Source organism: Babylonia areolata, chromosome 21 (assembly GCF_041734735.1).
Source record: "Babylonia areolata isolate BAREFJ2019XMU chromosome 21, ASM4173473v1, whole genome shotgun sequence".
NCBI classification, from domain to species: domain Eukaryota; kingdom Metazoa; phylum Mollusca; class Gastropoda; order Neogastropoda; family Buccinidae; genus Babylonia; species Babylonia areolata.
In genome coordinates, this window is record NC_134896.1 from 7,800,411 (window position 1) to 7,810,941 (window position 10,531).

The 10,531-nt window shown below is 41.5% G+C and overlaps 1 protein-coding gene across 2 annotated transcripts in view; it reads right to left on the bottom strand.

The window, feature by feature from the left end:
* The window catches only part of LOC143296716 (dipeptidyl peptidase 3-like), a 46,477-nt gene that overhangs the window by 17,336 nt on the left and 18,610 nt on the right, over positions 1-10,531 (bottom strand). For both annotated transcript variants that reach the window (XM_076608771.1, XM_076608772.1), the window contains exons 9-12: positions 6,799-6,929; positions 6,026-6,084; positions 4,936-5,130; positions 4,272-4,378 (exon numbers count right to left, since the gene is read on the bottom strand). In XM_076608771.1, coding sequence (XP_076464886.1) covers positions 4,272-4,378; positions 4,936-5,130; positions 6,026-6,084; positions 6,799-6,929 — 492 coding nt within the window. The remainder of the gene's footprint in view (positions 1-4,271; positions 4,379-4,935; positions 5,131-6,025; positions 6,085-6,798; positions 6,930-10,531) is intronic.

Genomic DNA, 10,531 nt, shown 5'->3' on the forward strand with positions numbered 1-10,531 from the left:
TAGACCATTGATCATGCATAAATGCCATTTTTGACTCACTTGTGTAAACAAAGTGAGTCTATGTTTTAACCCGGTGTTCGGTTGTCTGTGTGTCCGTGTGTGTGTGTGTGTCCGTGTGTGTGTGTGTCTGTGTGTCCATGGTAAACTTTAACATTGACATTTTCTCTGCAAATACTTTGTCAGTTGACACCAAATTTGGCATAAAAATAGGAAAATTCAGTTCTTTCCAGTCATCTTGCTTAAAACAATATTGCATCTCTGGGATGGGCACAAAAAAAATTTAAAAAGCCTAATTATATGCAAACTGCATTGACTGTTATATTTATATTTTTTGTATTCTCTAAACTTGGCACTTTGACCTCTTATTCTAACACAACAACAAGAGGGGTCATGATTATCATTTTTTGTTCAAACAGGAACTTCTTTTGCTAAGCATGGAATTTTTATTTATTTTGCAAACATTTTGGTGCAGATAGTAAAAAAGGGAAATTACTCTGTAATTAATGCTAGGGGACTTAATTTATCACAAGTGAGTCTTGAAGGCCTTGCCTCTCTTGTTCTGTGTTGTTCTTACCCATGTCAAAGGTCGACTTTTCGTAACCAAGATGATGGTGCAGCGAACTTACTCGTTGCAAGAGGCAATCAAGCTTGTGACAGAAGAAGGATCAGACACTGAACATGACCTCCTTGACACTGGTGACACATTCTCTGACAATTTTCCTGATGACGACATGCAGTTTGTGACAGACAATGATTCTGAAAGTGACCACGCAAGTTTGTTGACTGACCCCTACGACGCCGAGACAGAAATCGACAGTGACACAAGTGACAGCCATACTGCAAGACAAGATGACCTGATGACTGTAGACATTGACGATGAGGAACAAGAGTACATGTATGAGTGGGTAAAAGACCTGACAGACTTCCCGCTGGCTGCACCTTTCACTGGGACCACAGGACTATCACTACCAGCTGACTTTCCAGACACACCCACTCCTATTGACTTCTACCGACTGACTGTTGAGGTGGCAGAATGGTTAAGACGCTCAGCTGCCAATACAGAGAGTCCGTGAGGGTGTGGGTTCGAATCCCGCTCTCGCCCTTTCTCCCAAGTTTGACTGGAAAATCAAACTGAGCGTCTAGTCTTTCGGATGAGACGATAAACCGAGGTCCCGTGTGCAGCACGCACTTGGCGCACTGAAAAAGAACCCATGGCAACGAGAGTGTTGTCCTCTGGCGAAATTACGTAAAATGAAATCCACTTTCATAGGTACACAAATATGTAAGCATGCACTCAAGGCCTGACTAAGCGCGTTGGGTTATGCTGCTGGTCAGGCATCTGCTCAACAGATGTGGTGTAGCGTGTATGGATTTGTCCGAACGCAGTGACGCCTCCTTGAGAAAGTGAAACTGAAACTGAAAGACTGTTGACCAAGACCACATCAAACTGTTCAAGACAAACCAACCACAATGCCAGGGAGACATGTGCTCGAAAACAAGCAACAGGACAACTGTCACCACAATCCATTTTTGACTCACTTGTGTCAACAAAGTGAGTCTATGTTTTAACCCGGAGTTCAGTTGTGTGTGTGTGTGTGTGTGTGTGTGTGTCCGTGGTAAACTTTAACATTGACATTTTCTCTGCAAATACTTTGTCAGTTGACACCAAATTAGGCATGAAAATAGGAAAAATTCAGTTCTTTCCAGTCATCTTGTTTAAAACAATATTGCACCTCTGGGATGGGCACAAAAAAATAATAAATGAAGCCTAATTATATGCAAACTGCATTTACTCTTATATTTATATTTTTTGTATTCTCTAAACTTGGCACTTTGATCTGATATTCTGACCCAACAACAAGAGCAGTCATTATTATCATTTTTTGTTCAAACAGGAACTTCTTTTGCTAAGCATGGAATTTTTATATATCTGCAAACGTTTTGGTGCAGACAGTAAAAAAGGGAAATTACTCTGTAATTAATGCAAGGGGACTTAATTTGCTTTAAACTGATCTTTCTCATCTTAAACATTACATTTTGAAATTATACTCAATACATAAAAAGCTTGGATTTTTTTTTAAGTGTATCACAAATGAGTCTTGAAGGCCTTGCCTCTCTTGTTAGAACTTGGAAGGCAGTGACAATAGCTAAGATGACATGTTTTGTTTCCATACTCATACACAAGGGACTGACAAAAAAAAAAAAACCCTAAAATTACTGACTACTGGTCGAATGATCCTTTTCTACACACTGGGTTTGCCTCACGCCTGCTGAAGCACGAGCTTTTTCACTCAATTCTTGCCTTCTTCCACTTGAATAACAACTTCATTCCAAGAGGGCAAGATGGACAAGATCCATTGTACAAGATTCATCCCTTCTCTGATCATGTGCTGGAGGTGAGTAGTGTTTACAATTTGATATTGTTGCTAATCTATTTCTTGTGTAAATAATGGTTCTTATAATTCTAAATGAAAAATTTGTATAGATAAATGCAAAATCATCATTCTGTGTGTGTACACTTACTGTATTGTGTGCGGGCGAGTCTGTGCAATGGATGTGTCTGTGTACTGTGTGGGCATATCTTTCCTGTCTACACACAGAACAAGCCAGTCAATTGGGGACTCAAGCTCTATGAGCTTTGTGAGTCCTCTTGTGGCTATGTTGTCAACCTGGAGGTAATGTGCCACAGCCCTGGTGTCAGCAATACACCTTTTGGCATCTGCATGTGTCTGCTGGAGCCACTGAACAACCTTGGCCACACGCTCTATGTGGACTACTATTACTGCAACCCACTCCTGGCAGAAACCCCGAGTGCTGAAAACACCCAGGTTGTTGGCACAGTACGTTCCCACAGAGTCGGCCTCCCCCAAAACCTGGCACAGCAGCACATGGCAAAAGGCGATGTCGACTGCCGCCACAAGAACCAGACCATTTTTCTGCGCTGGAAGGACAAACATGTCTTCATGCTTTCAACAAAGCACCTCCCAACCATGTAGCCAGTGCGGTCCAGGGCAGAGATGAATGAGAAGCCTGTTTGTGTGGTGGATTACATCCGCAACATGGCAGGCGTCGACAAGTCTGACCACATGATCTCCTATCTCTCCCTGCACCACAAAACAGTGAAGTGGTGGAAAAAACTGGCCTCTCATCTGCTGACTCTGTCCATGATACGAGTCACATCCTGTACAACAATCCAGCTGGATGCTTTTGTGAAGTCTGTGATGAAGGACTTTGCAGCTGAACCAGCACCTGCAGATGACCCACAACTATCTACCTCTGGCGCTGCCCATCCATACACAGGAACAGACATGGGGAGACTGAAGCCTGGCAGTCACTGGCCTGCTGACATTCCATCCACCAAGGAGCAGCAGACCAGGAAAACGCAGAAAGGGTGCAAGGTGTGTTACGCCAGACAAAATGCACAAGGAGCGTCAATCCAAGAGGTGAACCCCCCCAAAAAAAATCAACAACAATCATGTGCAAACAGTGCAAAGTGACCCTCTGTGCAGTTCCATGTTTTGAACTGTTTCAGACAGCCAAGGACTACACCAAATAGTGATTATGTGTAGACAGGGGTTTTTTCTTCTTTTTTCAAGTGATGTATTTTTAGGATTTTACGTTTTCTGTTTTCCCAGTGTTGTGATCTTTTCTTCTCTTTTTTTTAAGAGTTTGTTGTGCAACAGATGACTTCAAAGTGATTCATGAGAATCAGGGAACTTTACTGTGTGAAAAAATCATCTCATTCTTCTGAGTGGATTTGCCGATGGATATTACATGCCTGGTGAAAACAGTATACCTATTTTTCTGTTTTTCAGAATTCAATGACATACTTTAAAATATTTTTTTTAAACATTTAGCAGCATGAAATAAGAAAACTGTTTTAAAATGTTAGAAGAAGAGATAGTAAACTTTCTAGTGAGACATAATTTTTGGGTCTTTGTCATTGCGTGAACACATGTTGAACTTTTCAAATATAATCAAAATAGCCTGTCACAGCAAAACTTACTTAGACCATTTAACTGCGACTCCACAGAGTCAAAGAAGCTGTCAAGATCAAGACTAGAAGGCCCAGCCTTAACCATGCAATACTAATGAAGCTGTGAATTCAGTTCACTCACTGCCTGAGCAGCCTGAAACTTTCCTGCACCAGATATGCTGAGCAACACGGTCTGAATCTATCATAAAAAAATCACCATCAGTTTTTGATTCTGAGTTGTGGAATGTTTTCTTCAGGAACCCAGAATCAAAAGAACCAGTGCCTGGGAACTGACCTTGTCTTCTTCATAAAGGAAAGTGATTTTGTTGTCCTTGTAGCCTGCCGTCAACACGTTGCCCAGTGACACATTCTTGAAGCCTTCGTTCTGGCGAATGTCATCGTCTGCCGCAGTAAAAAAAAAAAAACAAAAAAAAAAAAACATCACAAACAGCTCATCTTCTCTGTCTCTCTCTCCAAACTGCTAACAGTATAATTACTAAGCCACTTACAGCTATAATCTCAAAACCGCCAATAGTATAATCACCAAGCTAATAACAAAATAATCTCAACACTGCTAACAGTATTATCTCCAAACCACTAAAACAACTAACAGAGTAATCTCCAAATCACTTAAGTATCATCTCCATGCCACTACCAGTTATAATCTCCAAACCGCTAACACATAATCTCCAAGCCACTAGCACTTAATCTACAAACCACTAAAGGTATCATCTCCAAATCACTAACAGTATCATCTCCAAATCACTAACAGTATAATCTCCAAATCACTAACAGTATAATCTCAAAACTGCTGACAGTGTTATCTTCAAGCCACTAACAGTTATAATCCCCAAACCACTGACAGTATAATTTCCAAACCACTACAGAATAACTTTAAAGCCATGAAGAGTTATCAATCATCTCTAAGCTAATGACAGCATAATCTCCAAGCCACTAACAGTTGGGAATGTTTATGCCGGCAGGGATTCCAGATCCCCCAAAAGCCAGGACGTCGAGGGAGGTGAAGTCCGGGCGCAGGAACTTGTCCTTCTCGTACTCTCTGGGCCAGGGGAGGTGAGCCAGGAGGTGCTCTGCCCCATCCACCAGCCTCTGGAACTTGGCGCTCATCGCTTTGTTGACCACCGCCACAAACCCTGCACCATTACCACACAGAGATACAGGATGTCACAACAATGATGATGTTGTTGATGATGATGATGATGATATGGATACTTATATAGCGTCTATCCACTGCCAAGAGAGAAGGGGTGTAACTTGGGCAAGACACTCTCCACTATTATCAAATTTAGCCCAAATAGTCCAGACAGCAGATGCTTCCTCTGCTGTTCTGATGGTCATAGTCTGACATGACTGACTATCATCCTCTGTCAGAGACCAAGCTGTAAGCGTTTTACAAAACATTGAGTCATTTGCACAACAGGCTGCCTACCTGGGTAGAGCCAACTGACAGCTGCAACTGGGCAATCATCATTTGTTTCCCGTGTCATTCAGGTTTCGGTCATGCACACAGACACACTTATACAGATATGTTAAAATTTTTTTGTGTATGAACGTTTTTTTCTATTTATCTCACCAAGCAGGCAGCCGTACTCCATTTTCAGGGGTGTGCATGTATGTTCTTGTTTCAATAATCCACCAAATGTTGACATGGATTACAGGATCTTTAACATGCATATTCACACAAAGGGGGTTCAGGCACTAGTAGGTCTGCACATATGCTGACCTGGGAGATCGGAAAAATCTCTATCCTTTACCTACCAGGTGCCGTAACCAAGATTTGAACCCAGGACCCTCCGATTGAAAATCCATACTTTAACCACTCATCTGATGGGTAAAAGAAACTTGGTAAATATGATAGTATAATTGGTTTTTGTAAATCTTTCCCACAGAAGTAAATAAATTAGAAAATAATTAAGTTATCTCACTCTCCCTCTTTCTCTCATGCACATTAAAACACAGAGTTGATACGGGTAACACAAAACTAATAAGAAAACCAAGATCCTGAAAAATTCCAATAGTATGTCTCACCTTCGAACTCTCCACGCATTCCACTTGGGTCTCTGTACGACTCAATAAATCCAATGTACCTGGAAAAGAAAGTACATAAAATAAAAAAATCAATTCAAAAAATGTAGAACAGACTAAGTTTCAGTTTCAGTATTTCAAGGAGGCATCACTGTGTTCAGACAAATCCATATATACTACACCACATCTGCTAGGCAGATGCCTGACCAGCAGCATATCCCAACGCTCTAGTCAGGCCCTGAGTGTATGCATGTATGTTTATGTACCTATCATTGTGGATTTCTTCTACAAAAATTTGCCAAAGGACAACAATTATGTTGCCATGGTTTATTTATCAGTGCACTAAGCATGTACTGCTCATGGGATCTGGGTTTATCATCTTGACCCAATGACTAGATGTTCAGTTTGATTTTCCTCACAAACTTGGGATAAAGGGCAAGACTGGTATTCAAACCCACACCCTCACTGAGAGAAAATGAGACAGGGAGACCGACAATCAGAGAGAGCAGGCAGGGCCTTACGTTTCCACTATGGGCAACCCAGATCCTCACTGAGAGAAAATGAGACAGGGAGACCGACAATCAGAGAGAGCAGGCAGTGCCTTACGTTTCCACTATGGGCAACCCAGATCCTCACTGAGAGAAAATAAGACAGGGAGACCGACAATCAGAGAGAGCAGGCAGTGCCTTACGTTTCCACTATGGGCAACCCAGATCCTCACTGAGAGAAAATGAGACAGGGAGACAGACAATTAGAGAGAGCAGGCAGGGCCTTACGTTTCCACAATCGGTCCCTTGTTGCGGATCCAGAAGCGGGAACCATCTTTGTGGGCGGGGATGGAGCCGGTCTGGAAGCTCTTCCTGTACTCCTGCAGCATCTGCTTCTCGTTGTCGTTCGCCGCAAACTCCTGCACGGGAAGGAATGACTGAATTTTGCAGTAACTAAAACCTTACAGCTGTGGTCCAAAGGCTGCTGAAGCAAAGAATGTCTAAATGTCAAAACAAAGCAAAATAAAAGGGAAAAAAACTTCTTCTTTTTTTTTAAACCACCCAAATGCTGATAGGGAAGTCTATATACAGGGTTCACAAAAAGTTAAGGACCACTACTTGGTCCTTGCACAGTGTTCTACCTGGGGGCATGGTGGTATGCCTAGAGTGGAGCCAGTGGAGTGATGGCCTGGATGTAACGCGTCCGCCTAGGAAGCGAGAGAATCTGAGCGCGCTGGTTCGAATCACGGTTCAGCCGCCGATATTTTCTCCCCCTCCACTAGACCTTGAGTGGTGGTCTGGACGCTAGTCTTTCGGATGAGACGATAAACCGAGGTCCCGTGTGCAGCATGCACTCAGCGCACATAAAAGAACCCATGGCAACAAAAGGGTTGTTCCTGGCAAAATTCTGTAGAAAAATCCACTGCGACAGGAAAAACAAATAAAACTGCACGCAAGAAAAAATACAAAAAAATGGGTGGCGCTGTAGTGTAGCGACGCGCTCTCCCTGGGGAGAGCAGCCCGAATTTCACACAGAGAAATCTGTTGTGATAAAAAGAAATACAAATACAAATACAAATATGCCGCTAAATTCCCCCCTAATTTCCTGTAAACAGTGGTGTATGCCACCAATGTAATGAGCACCATTCATAACCACAGGAAGTGCACTTCTATTTTGCACAATATATAAAAAAAAAAAAAACATAAGAACACAGCAATCATTCATAAACCACTCAATAACTGTCAATGTTTGGCTGAAACACTGATTTTTCAAAACATTTTTCACGCTGTTCATGGTGCCCATGTGCCTGAAACAGCTGTCAGTGTATTCAGTGAAGGGTTAGTGACTGACCATATGCAGCCTGCATAATTTAATGTCATTTTTTTTCTAAACATCTTATAAAAAAAATAAATAAATTAAAAAAATAAAAACGTGCCTGCTTGTCCTTAACTATTTTTAACCCTGTAATAGGGAAATACCCATATCCATGGTCCTGGCATGACAGACAAACCAAACCAACGCAGTTGGCAAAACAGGTACAACACCAGTAAGAAGCAGGCAGAGCTAAACCAACAGAACCAACACACTACTGCTCTTAAAAACACAATCAAACAAATAACTTATATAAACACTGGAAATATGTTTGAAAATGAAGCAGTCTGACGCTGACTTAGCAACTGTTGATAATCTGAAACTGGAAGTAGTTCCAGTTATCAGTGCATGAAAGTAATTCAGGGGGTATCACAATGGAAGAGAAACAATAATTCTTACAAAAAAAATGCAAAAACATGAGGCAAAACCTTCAAGACTCACTTGTGCTTCGCGCTTTATCCAGTAAAGGAATCATGAGGAGGAAAAAAAAAAGATTTAAAAAATCTTTGAAAAGTGCTCTGTATCAAATATCAGAATTTCATATAAAATAAACTTGGGAGAAAAAAAAACCGAAAGGCATGTGAGCAGGATCGAGCCACACATGTTCAGTTCCGAAGCAAGCAGACTAATCCCCACTGCTGCAATGCATTTGACATCATTTGACAAAATTTAATATTTAAAGCAATGTTGTTTTCTTCTTCGTGGGATAAATAGATGTGATTGTAGTGGACGTAATAACACCGTTTAAATCATGTTTTTTGTGTGTTTTATTATATCTTGATTGTTCTTTTATTTTGGTGGTAAAGGAGACGTTGCTATCGCTTCAAGCACATCGCAACACAAGGTAGACCTCTAGATCTGCGCGGACCAGTCTACAATGGGCTGAAAGAAACACTCAATTTAATTTTTCTTTTATGTTCATTCCAGTTTATTCAGTATCCACTTTAGAATATTTATATGCAGTAAACACGTTGATGGTGTAGTTAGTATCACTGTATGTGTTCTGTCCAGAAGTTGTATTTCTTTCCTCTTAATTGCGAACAAGAAAAATGAGGTCATGTCGTCTTCAAACACAACCTACCTTCCAGTAATTCAGTGGGAAGCGGTTTTTAGAATTTTCGGATTTCAGAATGAATCTCAACAAAATAAACCGTTAATCTTTTGGAAATATGGCTTAATTTGGGAGACTAGAAACCTGTTATTGGTATGACTGTGAAGATTTGTTTTCATACTATGTTTAAGCCAAATTTGGTATTGGCAGACAAAGTATTTCCGGAGAAAATGTAAATGTTAAAGTTTACCAAGGACACACAGACATACAGACATACACACACACAATCGAACACCGGGTTATAACATAGACTTACTTTGTTTACACAAGTGAGTCAAAAATCCTAAAAGCCTATGGTATAAATGAACGATTCTGCTATTTTTTGTGGGGTTTTTTTTGGTGTGTTCAATAACCAAAGATGTCTAAAAATGGCTGGATGTCTGTGCAATGTAACAGTGTTCCATCAGTTGAGGCGACACAATAAGCAATACAACTGAGACACAGCCCCCAAAATAAAATGAAAAAAAGAAGAAGAAAACAACCAACTGGGAAAACAACCAACTAATCAAACAAACAAAAAACTAGCAGCTATGGTGAAGTGGTTAGCGTCACAGACTGACAACTGGAAAGACATGGGTTTGATCCCAATCAGAGGTGGATATTTTAGGCCCATGGCTGGCTGCTACCTACACAGCTGAATGTGCTAGGGGCTCAAATGGGAAGACTGAGACCACTCAGCCAAATGTCATCCACTTTGCGGATGCATCTTTGGAAGTGTTGCTCAATTTGTTTGACAAACACTGCAGGGGTTTACATCTCTCAGCCTGGTTGACGCCTGGGTATACTATGAGAGCACAGCCTTGTCAATTTGTTTGACAAACACTGCAGGGGTTTACATCTCTCAGCCTGGTTGACGCCTGGGTATACTATGAGAGCACAGCCTTGTCAATTTGTTTGACAGACACTGCAGGGGTTTACATCTCTCAGCCTGGTTGACGCCTGGGTATACTATGAGAGCACAGCCTTGTCAATTTGTTTGACAAACACTGCAGGGGTTTACATCTCTCAGCCTGGTTGACGCCTGGGTATACTATGAGAGCACAGCCTTGTCAATTTGTTTGACAAACACTGCAGGGGTTTACATCTCTCAGCCTGGTTGACGCCTGGGTATACTATGAGAGCACAGCCTTGTCAATTTGTTTGACAAACACTGCAGGGGTTTACATCTCTCAGCCTGGTTGACGCCTGGGTATACTATGAGAGCACAGCCTTGTCAATTTGTCCCAAGTGTAATTGGACCCCACAGCAGCATCTTTATCACCTCCATCATCATTCATCATTACAAAGTATAGAAACCAAAATGTCCCACTGGTGTGGTGGTCAAATGGTTAAAGCAATGGACTCTCACCCAAGTTTGATCCCTATCACACCTGGTGGGTTCAGGGTGGAGATTTTTCCGATCTCCCAGGTCAACATATGTGCACCCCATTTTGTCTATATATGTACACAGAAGATCAAATACACAAGTTAAAGATCCAGTAATCCATGTCAGCGTTCAGTGGGTTATGGAAACAAGAACGTACCCAGCATGCACATCC